The sequence below is a fragment of the Lissotriton helveticus genome, chromosome 2_2 (assembly GCF_964261635.1).
Source record: "Lissotriton helveticus chromosome 2_2, aLisHel1.1, whole genome shotgun sequence".
NCBI lineage: Eukaryota > Metazoa > Chordata > Amphibia > Caudata > Salamandridae > Lissotriton > Lissotriton helveticus.
In genome coordinates, this window is record NC_136060.1 from 273,965,528 (window position 1) to 273,987,715 (window position 22,188).

General features: G+C 45.6%; 1 protein-coding gene across 7 annotated transcripts in view; it reads right to left on the minus strand.

Annotated features, from left to right (window-relative positions):
- LOC144821404 (cytosolic beta-glucosidase-like) overlaps window positions 1-22,188 on the minus strand; it is a 418,101-nt gene that overhangs the window by 209,233 nt on the left and 186,680 nt on the right. For all 7 annotated transcript variants that reach the window (XR_013608345.1, XR_013608344.1, XM_078678400.1 and 4 more), the window contains exon 3: window positions 3,559-3,786. Coding sequence is in view for 5 of the 7 variants with exons in the window: in XM_078678400.1 (XP_078534526.1) it covers window positions 3,559-3,786 (228 nt within the window). In the remaining 2 variants the exon portion in view is untranslated. The remainder of the gene's footprint in view (window positions 1-3,558; window positions 3,787-22,188) is intronic.

Consider the following 22,188-nt stretch of genomic DNA (forward strand, 5'->3'; position numbering starts at 1 on the left):
GGCATATCCAAACTAGTGTCTCACTAGGGGAGAAATATTACATAATTCTGCGGGGGTGGCAGCATGTGTTACCGCTGGGCTTGTGCGCGGATCGGGCTTTTGTAGGAGATGTGCCTATCGCGCGCGAGCGCACATAGCTAATTGGTTATGCAGCTTGGCTCACAAACAGCACATACAGCGACCAAGAAAAGAGGATACAGTAATTGTCATTTCGCCCATTAGGAAGAGGAGCCGGGTTGTCCAGTCAGGGTAGCGTCTACCGTGTGTGCGACAATGAGAGGGGAAGAAATTGTGCCAAATCTCGACATTGTGCCATCGCTGTCTCGGTCTTTCTCAGGGGTGAACAGATGCGGTTGGCGTTCTAGGTCCGGTGCAAGGGGGGAGAGGTGCAGTTCAGCCACCGCTTTCAAACCGTCTTGTCTCTCCCGCACGATTTGCGTAAGGTCGGGTGAGCCCGAGGGGGAGGATGCCTGGCTTTTGGATGGGCCCGCCTGGGTACGTTTCGGGTTCCTTCTCCTGGATCGACGTGAATAGCTGGTGTGTTTCCGTTGGGGCCCGGCTTTGGGGATCAGCGGACAATGGAACTCAGCCAAGTCCTGTGCCTCATCCACAGTGGTGAAGAATATGGCCTTTCCTTTGTGTAGCACCTTGAGGCGGGCCGGGAACAGTAAGGAGTATTGGATATTGTTCGCGGGGAGGCGTCTCTTGACGTCCAGAAAGGCAGACCTCTGCTGTTGGACTTCTCGGGCATAGTCTGGGAACACCATGACCTGTTGGTCCTCCACCTGCAGGGGACCCGCCGCCCGGGCCGCCCGTAGCACTGCATCACGGTCTCGGAAGTGTAGGAACTTGGCCAGCATGGGACGTGGAGGGAGACCCGGCTTAGGTTTCCGGGCGGGGACCCTGTGGGCTCTTTCAATAGAGAAGAAAGCTGAGCGCTCCGACTCGGGGGTGAATGAACTGGTCCATGATTCCATGTAGGTCAGGGGGTCTGAGTGCTCAATTCCTTCCGGCAGGCCCAGGACGCGGATGTTGCATCGCCTCGAGCGTCCCTCCAAATCCACCGTACGTTCCTCGAGGGCCGCCACTCGGCGTAGGACCTACTGCATGTCCGTCGCCTGAGTTTTCATCTTGGGTTGCAGCGCGGCCACAATCTGCTCCCCCTCCTTCACCCTGTCCGCCAGCTTACGATGGTCATCGCGAACCAGGCTGATGTCTGTTGTCAGGACACCCAACCGTTCCTCCATTGAGAGTCGGGACAGTTCTATTGCTGCCAGCACCTGGTCCAGTTTCGCCGACAATGTGGGGTCAGTGTGGGGCGTGTTGACTTGCGTCCAGGCCCGTGTTTGCGGCATGTTCTCAGGGGCCGTTTCAGGGACGGCGGTCACCTGCGGGCCCTGTATCGCTGTGTAGTCAGGGGACAGTGGGCCGCCAAACACCAGTTCGCTGGGGCGGACAACAACTCGGAAGGGGTTGGTTACGTAGCCTTCGTTGGTGCGGGGGCGGCCAGGGGGCACGCCCGCTCAGTGATCTCGCCCCAGCGGTGCGCAGAGTAGCAGAAGGGTGCCAACAGCGAAGACAGTGGGTGCCCAGACGTGGCTAGGCAGCTCTATCCACCCGGCAGTCCAGGGTCCCGGGGGAGTTGAAACCAGGGGGCCCGGGTCCGGAGTGTGCCGGCGGTTCGCAGCCGTTGGTGGCTTCAGTGGCGCAGTAGGGGGTTATGTGCGCATCCACGGGGCACACACGGTCTGGAAGCCCTACCCCGTCGTAAAGTCTCTCCAGAGGTAGGGGCCCCCTCGCCGCTCAGGATGTGGCTGTGTGGTGGCGGCAGGTCCCGCCCCCCTGTCCGGCACTCAGAGTAGTCCCTGCACCGGTCGCAGGGGCCAGGGGTCAAGCGGCAAGCAGAGGTCCGGGTGTGGTGGCGGGTTGTCTTTGGTGTGCCGGGTGGTCGCCTCTGAGCCGGGGGCGCCGCCACTCTTAGAGTTTGGAAGTGGCAGCACGCACCGAGCCCGGTGCTTAGGTCCCCGCAGGCGCCATGTTGGGGTCAGGCGCCACGACCCGGAGAGTCGCCCGTGGGTCCAGGAATGTCTTGATCCGCCCGCCCAGGGGGGCGTAGAGGCGAGCGTCCTCCGATGAGCCCCGAAGAGTGCGGGAAGCCGCCAGGGCACCGGCGCTGGAATCCGCGGGGGGTGGGGGGGCAGCCACTCACCGCCTAGGAGAGCCGCGGTCATCAGGAGGGTCCGGCGCCGTGAAGCAGGTGCGTCCGCAGGCCCAGTCAATCCGCGGTGGCAGGCGGGGTCGATGCAGTAGTCTGGTCAAACTCCCGGCTGGGATGGGGCGCTGGTAACAGGGAGCCTCGGAGCTGCGGTCGCCATCTTGCGCCCGAACGTGTGGCTCCGGTAGGGAGCCTGGTCTCGGATTCACCTCACGGGGCAGGTCGCACCCCACTGCTCGGATTTCCGTGGCGGCCGGCCGTATCGCTCAGGGCCACCGATCGGGTGACAGTGGCGCAGGTATCAGCGGAACAGAGCCGCGACCGCCATTTTGTAGCTCGGCGCGCGGCTCCGGCGGGAGGTGTCACTGGAGATCCCGCGCTGTAGCGCGATCCGCGCCTCACCAGGGGGGTGCCGCCTGAAGTGGGGGCACTCCGGGTGCCGATCCTGGAAGTTGAGGCTCCTGGCGATCGCTGGAACTAGGCAAGAGGCTAGCCCCATCGCGGAGCCTCAGCAGAACACAACCGCCATCGTGGCTTGCTAAGCCACGCCCCAATATTCTAAAGTGCTTTGAATTGAAATCTGTAAAACTATTTTTACTTGTCTAATCATTCTATCCCATTTTTAAAGATTTCTGTCAGTAGACTATAAAAAAAGAGTCACATGAACTAATTCAGGTTGTAAATATGTCTGGCTTGACCAGTATATTCAAAATGCAAAACGTATCACTCTATTTACTAATATTGCCTCTAACAATAGCAATACCCCATTGTTTGCACTGCTAAGTCCACCTCCATAAGTTGATCTGTTAGCCTCCTCTCAGAAGCTGGAGTCTAGTTGCGCCCCTGTCTATGACTTCAAAGTGACTACTGTCTGTTGCTCTGCAATCATTGCAATGAATCCTATGGAAAATATTTTTGCCAAACCCTCATTAGATTGCAAAACATATCTTTGGGCCAGTCAAAGAAAACAGAGCTGTACCCTCGGTATTTACCTCTTTACCAAGAAGCAGCTAAAACAGACACTTCAGTAGCAGAGAAACACATGAGCGCCATGCAGGATACCGCAAACAATGTTATATATTCATCCATTCATTCTTGCGTTAATGAAAAAAGAAATACAACTTCATTGCTTGCATCAGCCTTTAACAAAAGAAAGGTAAATGGTCAAGACAATCTAAAGCACTAAAAAGGTATATCAGGAACTCTGCCGAAAATGACTAGAATCTTGAAAGAAAAGATATAATTTAAAAGCCATGCTGCAGAGCAGCCTGAATTAAGTGTTCCAGACTGTAGCAATAACCTTGAATTAAAGCTGCTGCCTTCTATTTTTAAGAAACAATTACCTTTCTGGTTGATGAAACCTGTCGTCCCATCAGGTAACAGACGTGACCAGGAAAGGGAGAAGCGGTAATGAGTCAATCCAAGCTGTTTGATACATTTCAGGTCTTCTTCCCACAGAGTGTAGCTGCCACAAGCCACGTCGCCAGTCTGGTCCTTGTAAACACGACCGCCTCCCTGATGGGTAAAGGTGTCCCAGACACTGGGACCTTTTCCATCTGCATTCCAGCCTCCTGATTAAAAGGAAAACAGAGTTGCCATTATACTCTGCATTAAAACTTACATAAAATATCACCAAAAGTCTCAGGATATTCCATGCACCTTTTATAGATAGACAACAATAAATTGTCTTTTATTAGGAACAGATATTCTAGGTGCTTTAAGATTATGTCCTGTCCTTAAGTTTGTCTGGTTTAATATTTAAGAATTTCACATCAGAGATCAGGGCAGCCATTGAGTTCATCAATGTCACAAACATAGGTTAAATGGGTAAGTTTTGATAGGGCTCAAATCGGGGTGGGTGGTGTCCTTCCAATACTGTCAGATAGGGGACGCAGCTTCCTATTAGTGCAATGCTGAGATAGCTTGGAGGTGTCCACAGTTCTCCTCTAGACAACAGAAACAAGACAATATATTATTGATGACTTGGCGAATAATTATAAACATGAATAATACATTTGGAATAGAGAGACACAACTTTAAACTTTTTATGTACAAATTGTCCTAATAAATGTAAACTTTAAAAACCTGCAATAATAAAAAGGCACAAATATATGATGTTGGCAACTAGCTATACAGTTTTTTTTCTCATATATTAGCGCATTGAAATCATAGCTCACAAACGTATGACATTTATTTACGCTTTGAACCTGCATCTAGGGCCTGCTCAATCTATTCTAGTGGTGCTTAACCTTTTCAATTCTGGGGACTCACAATCCTACTGGAGTCCAGGGATCCCAGCCTAAGCAATTTCCAAGATTTGAACGTCAAAACAATAAAAATGCAGAAACAATATTAGCTCGAACAATTACATATAGTATACAAACAAAATAATATAATAAATAAGAATTTTAGTTTTAATGGGAAGGTTGAAGCTTTTGAAAATGTGGGTTTATTTCTAAAAGATGAAGCAAAATGCTGACCTCTAGCATACTGCTTAGTTTTTTTTTGCTCCTTGTCTCCTTGAACTCAGAACCCCTTTCAGAGGGTCAGAGGGCACACAGGGGCTACTGTGCCTAACTGAGGGTATTGAAGTCTTGTAATCCAGCTGTCCAGTGGCCTGATCTACAAAGAACCATGATCAATCTACTCGCATTGGTAGCTGTGGATGGGCAGGCAAAAACTCCCTCATGGGGGAAGTGTATTTACAGGTTAGTAAACACAACTCAAAGTGCACACAGTGCGGCCATTAAATCAATATCCAGTGAAATACTTGCTTTTATAAGAAAACGCTTTGTATCTCTTACTCTACACATGCAAAGGAATACCGACATTTGTAAGAAACAAAGCAATCCCCTTGAGGTGGGGGCTTTAGTGGTTGTCAGGCGAATCCCTGTTCCACCTTCTTCCTTGTAACATGGGATTATTCCCTATTCACTGGTGGCTGCATTAAGGAAATGCTCACTAGCAGGTGGTGCTCAAGAGTTCCTTTAGGACTCTTTAGGAGTTAGTCTAAAGTGTCTATGGTACCACAGCACTATCAGCAGAGAGTACCCCGGGGGCCCACAGGCCCTATTCAAGTCATACTCGCTTCAGTAGCACGAAACGTTCAGTATTGCAGTTAGAGCCCTAACTGTGGGCACTCAACAGTCTTGATCCTGTTCAGAGATATTGCACTGGACAAGGTACATGCAGCAGAAGCCCAGACACAAGCTGATTTCTACCAGAGATCGAAGAAGCTCCCAGCTCTCAAAGAGGCCGTAAGGCATTCTTCCACACATGGGGGAGGGGTGGGGTGGACGAGTGAGAGATGTGATCTTCCAGCTCCTGACCGGAGGGTAGTGAAGGTGTGACGTCTTCTGTGACATCCTAGACAGTCCTCGAGGGTCAGTCAGGGGCAGTTCTCGATGTCCAGGATCGACCCGCTGATCGCAGCCTCAGTCTTTTCCCAGGCAATAGTCTAAACTTCCTTCCTGGCAACATTGGTATCGGCAGTACTTAATGTTCAAGTGTAGACTGCTCCCATACAAACGCTCACACAATGGCGGCCCCTCCTGGCACACAGGGTTATCATTAGGGCGGTCACAAGCTTCAGCATACTTGTAGCAATCACTTTAACAGTGGCTCCCTCTGCAAACAAGCGGTAAGGACTTGTCACTTCCCACACAGCACTCAATGGACGGCTCCATCCATGGTGGCCCTCTCCTGGCATACAGTGGTTGCCAAATCAGTTCTGCAGAGGGCAACAGCCCGATCGATGCAAAGCCACTTCCTCATATCTTCCTCATGGAATCCTATTGATACGTTACCTCCAATGCTATCCTTTTCCTCACAGGGCACACTGGTCTTGGCCAGCAGGTAGGTGCTGTTGCACCAGGACAGGTGGTCTTGGGTGCGCTAGGTAATGTTCCCTCACCCAGCAGCGAGACTAGCAGCTCTTGGACCCCAGTCCTGGTCACAGGCGGATGTTTTGCAGTGCTACCCTTCTCACACAGTCCGTCTGGCTGCTTGGCAGATAACCAAATTTGGGGTCTCAAACTCCCCTTCTTACATTCAAATTACAGACACCACATGTGATTAAGAATCTAAGACCTAGAAATGTTTTGTTGGTTTCTGCTAGTTTTCTTTCTCTTCTTTCCTCTTGAAAGGTTGTCTGTCACAGCAGGAAAGACTCCAAAGCTGATTGGTGCACAACACATGTTGTGGGAGTTCCCAGGATTCAAATCTGGATGTCAGCCACAGTGATATGTGCATCAAAAGGTTAATCTGGGCTCCAAGCCCTACTCTTTATGATTCCTTTATTAGGACCATTACCGTACCAAGATAGATCACAAGGAAGTGGCCAGGACACTTCACTAAATCAAAGAACAACCTTTTGAAGTTTAAAGGAGTAGCCCCTTTCTCCCTACTTCCAGTGTGTGTCCCACCCAGCTCACAGGAATGCAGCAAGGCACAAACATTTCTGGGGGAATTCAGGAAACCCAGGGCCCTTCATGTAATGTACCATTGCAGGCACACTTGTGGTCAGTGTTCATACACAGCACTCATATTTTCCAGTACTGTCAGCTCCATGCATTGTGCCATCACAGACACACATACACTCAGCTTCAATCTGTGTTCACTGCTCAGTGCTGTAGCTTTTCTGTACGGCACCAGGTTGTGCTATTTACAAATGCACACGCTGCCAGCACACCCTCAGCATGTGCACGCTGCACAAAACTTCAACCTGAATGCATTTTACTTCTTGTATGCACACATGCAGATATACCTATACTCATTATATGCACTAACCATTTATGTACTAAACAGTAGTGCTTTATCCCTGTATTGTACACTTCCAAAACACACATACATTCAGCACAGGGTCACAACTATGCTGGGCAGTACTCTACATTTACCTGATGTATGCCAAGGGTGAGTTAAACAGATAGCCTCGGAACTTTAAAAAGAGGAGTGACGTTGTAGGCCTCACTTCAGTGGCAGAGGGTAAAAAGGAACTGTTTACTCCTACTGATCACTACACAGTATGCTGTCACAATCACGCTTATGAACTATGAGATTTGGGTGCCCCCTTCCGGTCCAACAGGACCGCAATCCATGAGACAGGCCTACGTCATGGCATATGCATGAACTGTGTTTGCCTATGACAACAAAAATCAGCATTAGTGATCAGGAGCGGACTTTAACCCAAAGTAGCACCGGCCTCCATTGGCGCACAGCGAGAGAGCCTAACTGCTACAAGGGGTTTGGATGTGTTCTAACCCAAAGAAAATTTGAGAAAAAATGGTGCATTATAGAACACATTTTTAATTTCATATTATATTGTATAAGTTTTTAAATAATAGTAAATGATGACCTTACAGTGCACCAGAACACAGCAATCTTTATTGGGCTCATCAATTATTCCCGCATCATCACCCTTTAACAGTGCCTCTCATCTCTCCATAGCCCCTCTCTCACATGTATTTCAATTGTTTTATAGCACCTATCATGCCAGTGTATGGTGTCAGAGCATTTTACGTCACACACACATACAGAGAAAATTAATCACACGTGTGTAAATCAGTGTATAGAAAATGTTACATAAGACAAAGGGGACTACAAGGTGTAGGATTCACGTCATTCATACTGATAGGCTTTTTTTAAGAGTCCTTAGCCTGAAGAAGCACAAAGTCAGGATTCAGAAAGTAACACAGTGGTTAGGGTTCACTTTACTAATAAGAATGTATTTCTACCCAAACAAACCCTTTCTAACAAAATAAGGATAATGAAAGACTCGAAGAAAAAGACCTAACTTTCTAACCTAGATTACAAATTGTAACATGATCTGCACAGTAACAAAATACCCACTGAGCTACGCACATAAAATACTGTTCTGTGATCTGTATAGTACAAACTCTTTGCAGCAGGCATATTAACCCTCTGCGCTACCTTAGATAGGTCAAACTGACACCAGACAAAACTATGATCTCTCTCCAGCAAGTACTTTAATCACCAGAGTTATCTTCGCCCTCTTGTTGTTGCCTGAAAACTGCTGGATATAGAAGGAACACTGCAGTGCTTTTAAAACTGCTGCACTGCTCCTAAACAGGCCCCCGGTAATAGAAGCGGCTACCACCCTTCCAGCCTCCAGGGATAACGCCAGATGCCAGGTACAGCCAGTCCGGCCTTGTTAAGGATCCAAACAACTGTACAGTTGGGCACTCAGGAAAGGGGTAGATAATTTTTTCCTTACAGAGGACTTTTCCTTCTGACACTCCTAATGCATACTTTGCTTCAAGTGAGACCACAGCTGTCAATAATAGATTGCATTCACTGATCCACCAGAAAGTCATTACCGTAGGTAAGCAGAATTTGCTCCTGATTCGTAATACTGCCCTCAGATTCCTCACAAATATCCTCTTTGGAGGTGGGATTGAATAGTGCCAATTAATCAAGGAAGTGATGGATCACTGCCCCAGTAAAATATGAATCACTGTATGCCTAAGCTAAGAGACAGTGATGTTTTTCACTTGATGAGAATGGTTGAAGCTACCATGGTCCTCATGGAATGTTCACAAATGTCATCCAGAGGATCTCTCTTGGGTAAGTCATAACAGATCTTTACACACAAGGTGACCCAATATGACATTGTATGTTCGGTGGCAGCCTTGCCTTTCTTGGCTCCAGCAAATCCCACAAATAGCAGATTGTCCATTCTATCACATCTTGTGTGTCCACAGCATGTCAGGGGTCCAGTCTTAGTGATCTTTTCTTTTCCTTGGTGGGGAGCTCAGGTCGAAAGAAAGATTAAGAGGGATGAACTGACCAGTGTGGAAGGCAGACATGACCTTGGTAGACGAGATGAACAGATGAAAAACAGCAACTTGTCTGTACAGAAAGCAGTGAAAGGTGGTCATTCCAAAGGGCCTTTAATTTGATGACCCAGTAAGAAGACAGTTTTCAAATGAATCAAACAAACTGAGTAACTGGTATATTATTACACATACAAAATACAAAACTGTCTAGGAAGATGCTGGGGTGGATGGACTTTAAAAAATAAAGTTTAGTGAAGATTCGTCAAACTGCTACAAATTTATAAGCAAAACAATAAATACCATTCCTATGGCAACTCAGACTTAAGTATAACTCCACAGTCCAGACTGCTACTGTGCAATATAGGAAGGATAACACCAAGTTCAACTCCCACTGTGGCACAATGGAAGGAGTGGGAGGAAACAAGTATTACAGGACTGATTAAGAAAAAGTGATCAAAACAAAGAGGGTTGATTGGGGGACACAAGCAGTGCTTAATTTGTATTAAAAAAGTGCTTGGCCGTTGACAGGAGGCCATCGATGCTTGCACCACACATTGCCACTGTACTCACACAACTGCTAACCATCACACTGCTTCAAGTGTGACAAATCAGAATGTTAGAGACCGCCAAAGCTTTAAGAATTGCTTGGGTGGCAGTATTAGTTGTTTTAATATATATTGAATTAACAAACAACTGTTTTTCTGCTCATCTTTATATTACACAAACAGCCGCTCCATGTTGCAGCTGTAATAAGAGCTGGTGCTGAGCACTGAAAACCACAGGTTCAAATTAAGCACTGCACACAAGACAATTGACAAACCAGCCAAATATCCCTTCAGAATGGTGACTGCCAAACCCAGTCAGGTATGGTAAAGCACAAAGCGTAGAAGGCCGGGGAGGCAGGACTTGAAGGATTCCAACCCTCTGACTCACACCAATTAACAATCTTGGACCTGAAGCCATATATAAAGTTTTCAGACATCACTCAGTCACTGCATGTGCAGGCAAAGCGTCTTAGGAATGGGGTGGGAAAACCACCATCTTGCTGCAAAAGAAGGTCTACCCTCAGTGGGAGAGGAAGAATCTGAATTTCAAAAGATTTGCTAAAAAATCATTCTCGCACTTGTGCTTGATCCTCTGGCCCCTTCTGCAGGATTTGTGAAACAAGTAAAATCAGTGGCAAGGAGTAGAGCAGAGCCTGTGACAGGTTGAACTTGCAAGCATTCATGCAGGAGACCAGTCAGAGTTAAGTGTATGGCAACAACACAAAGGCACATTCTATTCACGCTTATCCCAAAGAGATCTACGCATGGACACCACAATCAGTAGAAGATCATGTCTTTTACTTCAGAATGAATTTCCATCTCATGGTCCTCTAGTGAGAGGTGACTTGGTGTTACAATTTAACAGATCTGTCTTAGATTTGTTTAAAAGGTATAATAGTGACTAACAACATATGAACTATTTGAGAAAGTTTTAACTACTGGGAGATGGGGCCCAACAGCTGAAGTTGCATTACTTTCTGTTCCAGGATGGCCCAAAGATAGCCCCTCTTAGGCAGAGAAATGTTATGTATTAGATTTACTTAACACATTGTTGGCTATATGTATTTGTATGCACTCTTTTTTTCTCTTGTGTTTTCAATATTCCTTTTTTATGTACAAACATTTGCAAAGTTTGGTTTTTTTATTTAAATAACAACAACACTTGAACTTTGTTCTCTCCTGAGAGGTGTACCCCCTGCCTGCACTGAAGATACCCGCAAGGTGGGGTGGCAGTAGGTGTAGGAAAATCCATGGGAAAACGACCTACTGTTGGGCAACTGCTACCATCAAAAGGACTCAGAGTTCAGGGTCCAAGTACCCACACCATCCTGTTTTTTGATATAATAGACTATGTTTTTTTACCTAACAGGATTTATTGGTGCTCCCTGAGATAGAGGGAGAAATGTCTTGAGGGCAAGATGGACCACTCGCAGCTCCAGCATATTGACACGCAGCTGTTCTGACACTGACCAAGGGCCTTGTGCTGTCATTTCCCCAAAATAAGAGCCACTGCACAATGAGGATGTGTCAATACCAACACTGGCCTGCGTTTTTAGACTACTGGAAGGGCGATCCACCGTCTGGCTGAAAAGGCACATCCACCAATAGAGGTCCAAGAGTTCAAATTGGAATATTTGCACCCAGGTCAAAAGACTCCCCAGATGCTGGAGCCACTGATGTCTCAGACACCACTGAAGGGCCTTCGTACGTCATTTACTGTGCATGAAGCCATGATGGGCAATAGATAAAAGACTTGCAAAACCTGGATCGCAAATATCTGCAGTCCTTAAAAAATAAGAGCCTTCAAAGCAGATTGTGTATAACACTGCCCCTATGAATTTCAACCTCTGCATGGGGCAAAAGTAGGACTTTTGGCTGTTATGAAAAAGCCCAGGTAGTGCAAAAGCTTCATAGTATGGTGAAGATGATCTATGACAAGAACAGGGTGCCCCACTTCCACAAGCTAGTCGTACGAAAATATTTGGACTCCTGACCTGAAGCAAGCTGCCACAAAAGCCAACACTTTGGTAAATAATCTGTGCTCATCAGACCAAATCAGTGCTTAACTTGTACCTGTGTTTGCTGGTAGGGTCCACCCGTATGTATTTTTGGGGACCAGCACTTATTTTTCTGCATCAGTTATTTCCAGAGAGTAAAAAAGGTAAAAATCACACAAATTTAAAAGACGAATGACGAGAATACCGTCACAGAGGGAGAAAGCAGGTTCTTGCAAGAGTCTGATTTTGGTGCAAGGACTGCCTGGTACTGGATAAAGAGGCTTATGTTTAAATTTCACCAGCCACAGACTTATGAGCACGAGCTTCAAGCCACAACACTCTTTCATTTACAAATCAAGAACTGGACCAATTGGTAGGAGAACAAACTAGTAGTTTTCGGACTTTGTGGTAAATTGGAAAACTTGCATGTCCAAGGACACGAGTCAGTCCTCCATTGAATTGAACTAAGACGGCAGTCCTTTTTGGGAACCAGGAAGTACAGGGAGTAAAATGTTGTGTCCTCTGCTCCAAGAGCACCACTTCCATGACACCTTTGTTCAACAGGCAAGAACCTCTGCCTCGACAAAGATTAAACTAGGGTCGCCTCGGGTCTGCGACCCCCGAGGCAAGCTCTTCCGAATTCTGATGCTCTGCTTGCAAACCCTGGTTCCAACTAACCGCAGGACACTGGTAAGTTTACTACGCTCATTAAAATGCCATGCATTGGTATCCCACCAGAGCAATGGGAACAGCTGTGGTGGGATATTCCCAAGACATACAGAAGCATCACCCAACAGGAGTCGGCTTATAAAGTTATGACCCGCTAGTATTACACACCAGTCTGCCTCCAGAAAATGTTCCCCACCTCCGCATCCCAGTGTTGGCGTTGCAACTCTGACACGGGCTCATACATACATATTTGGTGGTCTAGCCCACTATTAACTCTCTTCTGAAAGGAGGTGCTGAGCCACATCAAAGACGCAGTGAGATTCCCCATCCAAAGCATGCTGCACCTAATGATGCATGGGATCCGACCCCAAACTCTTAAAGCTATGATCCATTCTGACTGGCATGTGATCCTACACAAGCTAGGGGCAGCAAAGCAGGTTATCCCCCAGCACTGGAAGAAACCCTTGACCCCGCCAGCTTCGGTGTGGCTCACCCGCCTCTGGCACACTATGGCAATGGAGCTCCTAACCAACTGCATCACACGCTCGGATACTCAATTTACACACGTGTGGCAACCACTAATACTACATTTGTCTAAGCTGGAGCACTGCCGCTCTCTCCTTCCTCACTTGCGTGCTCTGCAGCTCTTTTTTTCACGACGCTTTGCTACCACAAGTGGCTGCACTCCTAGAATGAAGCAGACCACATCTACGTAGAAGATACCCCCACTACTTAATCACCCCTCCCTTTTATTACATTACTCTTATCTCTCTTGGTGCCATTATAAATGCCCATGATAATTTAGGACTATAGCATGGCCTCAAGCGGCGAACTCTTGGATCCTTACCCTTCCCTTTTCCCTCACTTCTTCACAATGCTCTCCCTAGTTCTTCTTTGTTCTTGAACACTGGCAGAAATCTGCCTTTATGGCAAACCCATTTCTTTTGCCTGGGCTAAATATCTATGCCATGTATGCTCCTCTACAAACTGTCCCTACTGTATACGAATGGCGTGTTCGACTGTGGGCCTATAGACTTTCTTGTACAGCCAAAAGCGTACTTGCTGATCCGCCAAGATTTTACTTGTTTGTATGATTCTTAAAAACATTGTATGCGTCATAAATATGTACACAGTTATGTGGAAAATAATAAAAACAGATTTAAACAAAAACCGTGCCACGCATTAAGCTGCTTCATTGCATAAATAAAATAGTTGTATGGGATGGCCTCAGACTCTGAGGGCAGCAACCTCGCCAACATGAATACAGTGGTGCTATGGAGTGCTTATTGTACACATGTGTCTGCCTAAGCATGGTGGGTGGGTGTCAGAGCATCTTCAACACAATTCTCCACTACAATATTCAATGGAAAGTTCAGTCAAGGAGGCACTCTCTATAACTTTACGTTTGTGACATTTGTGGAAGTGTACAGGGGCAAAGAGATGTAGAATGTGAAATTGGGCCTGAGAGTGGCAGGTCGCTAATGCCCAGGCCAGCTCCACAGTCCAAGAGCATGGCATGAGTGTTAGGAAGGAAAATATTAAATGATTTCATTTGTGTTGAAATGCCCAATTCCTTAATTTTTTAGTACACCTTAGCATGCTGATTTTAAAAGGATTGTTTAAGCATAGACACAACAAGCTACCCCTTTCACCTTAACACTAGTCTGCCTCTGTTCAGAATCCGAGATCAAGCTGTACACAGTGAGTGTGGCCTAGGAAGAAAGCTGTTGTACTTCATGACATCCATTTATACAGTGACTGGTTCCTTCCAGCAGGCTGTAAGCAGGACATTTTCAAATTGGCCCATAGGAGGCCCTATTTTCATATACTTAACTTTACAAGCAAAAGCACTTTGATTTATTTCACAACAGTGACTATAACAACCTTTAAGGTAATTAATGGCAAAGATGCAGTCACGTTTTACTTTACCTTGCATTTCTTAAATGTATTTTTCTTTTTCTGTCTGCTGCTATGTTTCCATAATATTTTTAGTATGCAACATACAAAACATGCTTTTTAGATCGAGCATTCAAGACCTCTTGTATATACTTTAGTATATACTTATATACTTTAGTTAAATACTTATATGTGTATGTCCTTTGTGGGCTCAGGAGATCAGCAGTAGGGACTTTTTTTCTGTTCAACTGCCTCTATATTAGTGTATTGATAACAACCAGTAGAGGTCATTAAAATACCAGAATTGCTTTCTGCTGAGGCACTTTCTTTTTTAGGTCTCGCCTACCCAGCATGCTTGCGCTGCATAGGAGGAGACCTTTAGGAAGGATTCACTGTTTCTGCCAAAAACGTGCACTCTTTGCATTGCTTTCAATGGCAACGCATGCATGTTTGGCGATTCCCTTGCGGGAGCGAGTTTTGAAACCATCTGTTTGTAATTAACTTTCAAACAGATGGTGCCCTACTCGCTCCTGAAAGGGAAACAGGCGCAGGCCCCCTCCTCTCTCCCCTCCCCCTGTTGCCTCCTCCTCTCCTCGTCAAACGAGTTTCGTTGATTTGTGCCCATCTTGTTTTTAAAGTGGTTATTATAACACACCATCATGCACAGCTATTTTTGAGTAATACTTTTTATTTGATTTTGAAAACAAAAACAAGAATCATTACAAAAACTTTTGACTAAATATAGATTGAGACAATCAACACTGGAGGAAACCATCTCACCTTGCAATGCCTGCCGTCTCCTTGTGCTGACGTCATAGAAGACCCACTTAATTAGAGTCTACATTTCACACCGGTGCGTGTTATGAAAGTCGATCCCTGACTTTGCTGGACTAAACCACTGTCTGCAAACCCAGCATATCCATGCGTGCATATCTCCTTACCCACGGGAATGTGCATTCTGTAGAGGGGCAGCGAGGCTGGCGACCCTGGTTTGTTTGCCACTATCGCATCTCCCTATGCCCTGCATGAAGTGTGAGGTGTGCGCTTGCGCTTGCGCTACCGTGTGCAGTCAGAGTGGACGTTGGGACGACGAGCATTTGGAGAGGGAAAGATTGTGTCTACCTGTCCGTAATGGAAGGGCTCCCTTAGCCTATTTCTGTGCTTTCTAACTTGCGCCTATGCACCACTTAGTGTCCCTCGATTGTGCTCCTGCCGCTTGAGCCGCTCCAAAAGTATCAACCTCTGTACTATTATCGAGGCGTGTTTCCCCAGAAGACGGTGCTCTACTAATCTGCTTTTTAGGCCCCAGTGGCTGATTTCTGACAGTGGGTACAGGCGTGTTTCTGCCCTACAAGGGATTGGGGTGACATCCCCTTGCTTGTCGATGTTGGGAACTGGCCCCAACACTTGGAAAAACAAAATGTTGGCTGGGGTAGCAGCCGTTCTGCAGGTATTTGGGGAGCACCAGGAGGTATTGATAGGAAAGGACTACAGAGCTCCAGGGTGTCAGAGGGCTTCCTTCCAGTCCCTATACGAAAGGCCTTTTTCTATGGAACTTTCCATGCGAGATTCAACTTGTTTTAAAATTTCCAATGCTGAGCACAATAACAGGTAATAGGTGCCAGCAAGGGAATTTGTTTGCAATAAATTTATCTCAATATAGAATCACTTGAAAGGTTAGTCCATCTGGAACTAACACCCATGTCAATAGACAACTTCAACTAATGAATTCAATAAGTATAAAAACACAAAAAACAGAAAAACACGGCGATCCTAATTCTTTGAGAGTACAGATTTGTTTTTATAAAGCAATAGTCAAAAGGGAGTACATACATATGAATTAAATCAGCAAAAGATCATGAAAGGAAGTAAAATCAAATTATACTAACAGTTCATGACCAGCAACCATTCCAACAAAATATATACAACAAATCTCCTAATGAAAATATGTGTTGCACGAGAATCACACAATTTCTCCGGAATAGAAGGCGGAGTTGACGTTTCGGTCTTGTGGTTTCAATCCTTCAGACCATCTTCAGGACAATGATATTTGCTAAAAAAGACTCTTCTGTGTATCAACACATGTGGCCAAAATCATGACAGAGATCGATGGTCACAGCCGTCAAATTTAACACTGACGTCTAATAAACGTGCAATTACTTAAAGTCCAGTACAAACGTTCAGGTCAAGCAGGAATATAACCTTCCATGCGTTGAATGTATTCATCATTGAGGCAGGACCCGGCCCGCTTAAAGCCCTGTGTATGCCTTGCCAATACAACCCCATGCCAGATTAGTAAATCGGTGTCATCACCCCTGCGATACCCAGCAGGAACTCCTTCCCTCACCACCTCGATGGAATATACATATAGTTTCCAACTTCCAGACACAAACGTATTAAAATATTTTTGAAGGATGGCGGTGCTGCTTGTAGCATTTTCTTAAGGGGTGTAATCAGGTTAGGTGCTACCTCTCCTTTTCTTGAGCAGTGAACAAGGAAGTAACTGAAAAACCAACAAGAAACATGTTTCTTAGAGGCTAAATTTACAGCTGAAGAGAAATTATTTTAAACTCGTCCAACTCAAACAGCACGTTTCTGGCGGCGTGGTGAGGTCGACCCGCTGGCCTCAGTTTTCGATGCACTCGAGTCCTCACAAATCGAGCACGGTGAGATTTTACGACAGTCTTTACCTCTCGTTTTCCAGCAGTGTGGCAGTTTACGACATTCGTCCGACTCTGCCTGTCTTCCGGCAGCGCGTACCAGTCTTAGCAGGCTCAGCTGACGCACTGTTGGTTTCAGTGTCTCATGGCCTTAAACCATACCTTTTTCAGTTCCCGAGGAATCCTGCTTTCACCATGAGTGTTTATGACCTGTTTAGGGGCTTCTACTGAGTCCTGGGAAGGAGGTAAGAGGCTATACACCCACCCACCATACAACACTACTAAGGGCGAGTGACGCGCACTTGTCCAGTGCTCCTGCTTTTAACGTTCACACCTGACCTTCCCACATACAAAGCTGTGTGCTTAACTTGTAACCAACTACAGACTTTGGAAGGAGCACTGCTGGCCACACCAGAGCCACATGTAAGGGGTTCCACCCCAAACACACCAATAGAGGCAGTAACAGCTGATGCAGAGTCTCTCACACAGACTGCATCATCTCAAAGGTGTGAACTGGCAAAGAATGACTTCCGAAGTGAGAGGGAACTGCTCCACAGGAGGGTGGGGAAGCCAGTGTTCACCCACCTACAAAGGCTGGAACAACCTCCTCTTCTCACACAGAGAGAGTCTTTAACTGCCACTCTACAAGTTGTTGTGCTGGGGGCGGTGGTAACTGATAAAAGGTCTGACTTGTGTATTTCAAGGGCCTCTCATGTGTGGTAATGAAAACCAAGCATTGGCATAGTCAATAGGCCTCGCCTTTGGGACCTTATAAGTGTTTGGTTATCCAGCACAATATCCTTGGTGCAACAACATCAACTGTTGCATGGCTAAAAATGTAGAAGGTCCCAAAGGCGAGACCTATTGGCTATGCCGATGCTTGTTTTAATTTTTCTGGCAACTGCCTTTATTTAACTTTCTTGATAGAAAAGGACCAGCAGAGGTCAGTAAAATACCAGAATGACTTTAGCATTCTGTAGATTCCAGTCCATATAAATTGTCTTGGACAATAATATTTATTTCAAATCTTGTATTTTCAATGATATGACCACCGAAGGCCCTGATTTGACATTAAAAACAGAGCTTTGGACTATACCATTTCACGCTGAAAGGCAATATTTTTCTCCATGTGTTCCCATACCTAGTGTGTCATGCAGTTTGGCGCTTACTTTCCCTCCATGTTAAAGAACAGCAGATGTTTCAGCACCCGGGCTAATGTGCTGCATGGCTAAATACATATGAGGTCCCAAAGGCAAGACTGATTGCATTGCCAATGCTTGTTTCTATAGTGCACACTTTGAACAGAGTCATGTCCAGGTATCTGATGAAAGCTATAGAGCGGAGGATGAAGAAAGCCAGAGTCTGTCACAGTGCCTGTCAGTGGATCTAAAGATGTTGAGATGACATACACATCCAATCCTTGCCTCTGTGCAGAGTGCAGACAGTAATGGTCAAATATATGCCAACTGTAAATGTGGGAAAATGTGTAAAGAAGGTACAGTACTGTATAAATATGGACAGTGCCAAAGGAAAATAACATGCAGTGTCAACAGTGCATGTATTTGCAGATGGAACACAGATTTCTGCAACAGGTGCTAAACTCAATTAGCTAGATTGCCAACAATGAATTCAAGACAAGAGACAAATGCTCTCAAGACAGTCTCTTTTCACCTTGAAGAACACCCAAGCTGTATGACCACTTCAGCTAGTGATCGCAGAAGCCAATCCCCTATGCATGAGTAAGAATACAGCAGCTACCATGCTGAGAATCACTAGCATCAAAGCACTAGCTTGCTGTCCAGTTACTTTCTTCCTGTCTCAATGGATGTGCATCCTTGCATATCAGCTAGTCACATGTATGGATATAAAAACAGCAATTCCTAGCACTGTTTGCCTCATTTTGATTTCTGCTTTCTTAAAATGCAGTACAGTGCTGTATCATATCTTCATTAAACATGGAAATAGCATTTATTCAACAGCTGCTCATTGAAGACGCCTATAAGCCTCCTTGTAAACACTATAGAGAACACCTTGCAGCACTGTTCACTTTCTCTCAATTTTATACTCGCCAAGCAACTTCTCATTCCTCAGTCTCTTATTGTAATGACGACCAATCAGCATCATTACTGGAGTTATTCATAGCAGAATACAGTATCTAGTCCATGAACAAATATTAAGGATTTACCACTTGCCCTCATAATGTCCACCCCTTTTGTTTTCTGATAGCCATTTAATAATTTGCTATCCAATCAGCTCTTGTCAAGTCAACCAAGTAGCATAAGCAATGCCACTGGTCCCTGTCATCAGAATTATATCCAGGGACATGAAAACAACATCTATCATGCTGGCAAGCATTAGAGACCCCACCTTGATGTCCTGCCAATCAAGCATAACCGGCTGTCTAGCACAGCTTTTTCTTCTCTTCTAGAATACTAAGCATAAGTACAGCAACTATTCTTTGTAGCAGATATTATGCTATATAGAGGGATATGTAAAACATATTTCCTGCACTAACAGCCAACTTCTTGATTTCATAATCTCCATGCATCACTTACCCTGGGGTCAGTCTCCTCACATAATAACACAATAGGCTCCTGAAGGAGTAACTTGTGTATACTCTAAGTTGAGTTGGTATAGAAATCCAAACTTTTAATACAAAATATAATGAGCAGCCAAAGCTGGCTCCAAGAGTACTTTGATGAATGCCAGCATGGGATCTGGAGCCGAAGGCATCAGCAGGATTTCAGTCAAAAACTTTGGACTTGGTGTTTCAGCAGTAGTTAAGGGTGCCTGAAGCGTCTCAGCTGCTTTCCATAAAAAGTCCTCAACCTTGAAAAGATTTGCGGATAAGGTTGAAAAACACTGGAGAACAGAGCTGACAAATCTCCAAAATGGTCCTCAGAGAAGAAAGAAGAAGAAGAAAATGATATGAGAGACTGCTTTGGAGTATCCTTGCTTGCTGTTGCCAAAAATAACTTGGCTTTCCATTTACAGATTGTGTTCAGGTGCATGGATGAGCAACAGTCAGAGGCCGAAGGTTTGTGGTGAGATGCCAGACATGATACAGATGTTAAGTGGATTAAATAAGAGCATCTTCTTGTGGCATCTTCAAAAGGGGTTAACTCCAAAGACCTTAAAAGCAACATTTTACTTAGTTACAGTTACATTCCCTGAGGAATTATGTATGTAAAAACCAAGACTGGTTTTGCATCCACATCAATGAGGCATGAAAAAACAAGGCAGGGCACAATGTTAAAACCTAAGTCCAGAAAAGGGTTGGTGGGTGGCAGAGGATTTTTCTATAGACTTTATAACTCTCACCTTGATTTAGTGGTGTACTTTCTATCAGTGCTGAACTGAAGTGCATGTAGAGTTATAGTTCTAGTAACATCATAGTGTGAAAGCAGGTCTGAGTAGGTCAAGAGGGTTTTATATCATTTTTATTTAATCTTACCCTGCTTGTTGCTACCACATAAGCAATAAAATATACCTCACACCCTATCGGCCAGTAAACTATATAGTCCTTCTCATTTTCATTGCATTAAGTCAGTTGCATCAGTCAATTAAGCAGTTGCCCCTATTAAGCATGTTTTTACTTTGAGAGATGAACTTAAGAAACCTTGCATCCTGTTGTGTTAGAAGAGCCCTCCTTTGACTGCGAGAGCAGTATGAACTTTCAGAGATGCATACTTGTTAACAATACTTTTAGGTTTTAGATTGTAGTAACTAATTTTGGCTTATTATTATTTGCCAGAATTAATCTGCATCTCAGGACCCAAATAGACAATGAGTACGTTCACTTAAAAGGAGGAACTGGATGAAACTCCACAAATATACTAGAGTCTTTATTCAGAGTATTGCAGTGGAGGGATGCACTCTGCCGAGCTGGTGGAAGACTGACAGCCATTCTTCGAGATCTCAGCTAGGCAGGTGGGGCCCGATGTAGGTAGCCAAATACCGGTCGGTAACGGCCGAAATTCGGTAATTTCGGCCCTTACCGACCGGAGTTTCGAGATGTATGTGGAGAAAAAGTGTCCGAATCGGTAAAAAACGGTCGGTAAAATACCGATTCGGTATTTCACGAATCGGAATATACCGAATTCTTATTTACCGAGTCGGTAAATAAGAAATGGGTATTTTCCGAATCGGAATATACCGAATTCTTATTTACCGAATCGGTAAATCAGAAATGGTACAAATGGCATATCGAGATGTAGGAAACCCAAAAAATACCGAATACCATGAAAATTGGTATTTAAGAGTCGGTATTTACCACGGAATGAAAGCAGGTGGAAACCAGGTGCAGGATAGAAAAGAGCCCCAAAATGCAACAGTGCAACCACAATGGCGGCTTTCTACATAATGACAAGGCGGCTACGGATAGAGGCAGCAGGAGAGAGGGTCTGGCTAAGGGAGGAGCAGGTGTATAGGCAACTGCCTATACACCTGCTCCTCCAACTGACTGAACCAGAGATCCTGCAAAGGTACAGGCTACACCCCAGAACCATCCTGGACTTGATCAGGGACCTCCACCCATATCTGGAACACCCAACCCCAAGAGCACACGCCATCCCACCCCATGTGCAGGTGCTGTGCTGCCTACACCTTCTTGCTTCTGGGAGCTACCAGAATGTGATTGCTGCGGTAGGTGGGATGTCCCAGAGCTCCCTGTCACGTTTCTTCAGGAAATTCCTTGACGCCATGATGCAGAGGATGGGACACTACATTGAGTTCCCTGACACACCTGCTGAACTAGCAAAGACCAAAACCAATTTCTACCAACTTGCACACTTCCCGCACATCATAGGCTGTATCGATGGCATGCACATCTCACTATGCCCACCTGCAGCAACAGAACACATTTATAGAAACCGGAAGTCTACGCATTCAATCAATGTGCAGGTGATCTGCAACGCAGCCAACATCATTACGGACATTGTTGCCAAATTTCCAGGGAGTACCCACGACTCCTACATCTTCCAAAATAGTGGGATATACACACGCCTTGTTGCTGGTGATTTTGGGGATGGATACCTGCTAGGTAAATAACTGTGAGACACCCTGATAGTCAATGCAGAAGGATCAATCATGAGTATGTGACTAATCATTGTTTCATTTTCCACCAGGTGACAGTGCATATGCCCTACGTTCATTTGTCCTCACCACCTACCTAAATCCATCCACCAGGAGTGAAAGGCGTTACAACGTGACACACAGATCAACACGTTGCGTGGTGGAACGCACGTTTGGACTGCTTAAAAGCAGATTTTGCGTCTTCCATAAGAGTGGAGGTGCACGGCAGTACACGCCAATGATCTGTTGCAAAATGATTGCGACCTGCGCCATGCTGCACAATCTTGCCACCACGGAGGGCACAGAGGTAGAAATCACATATCATGAGGACATAGATGA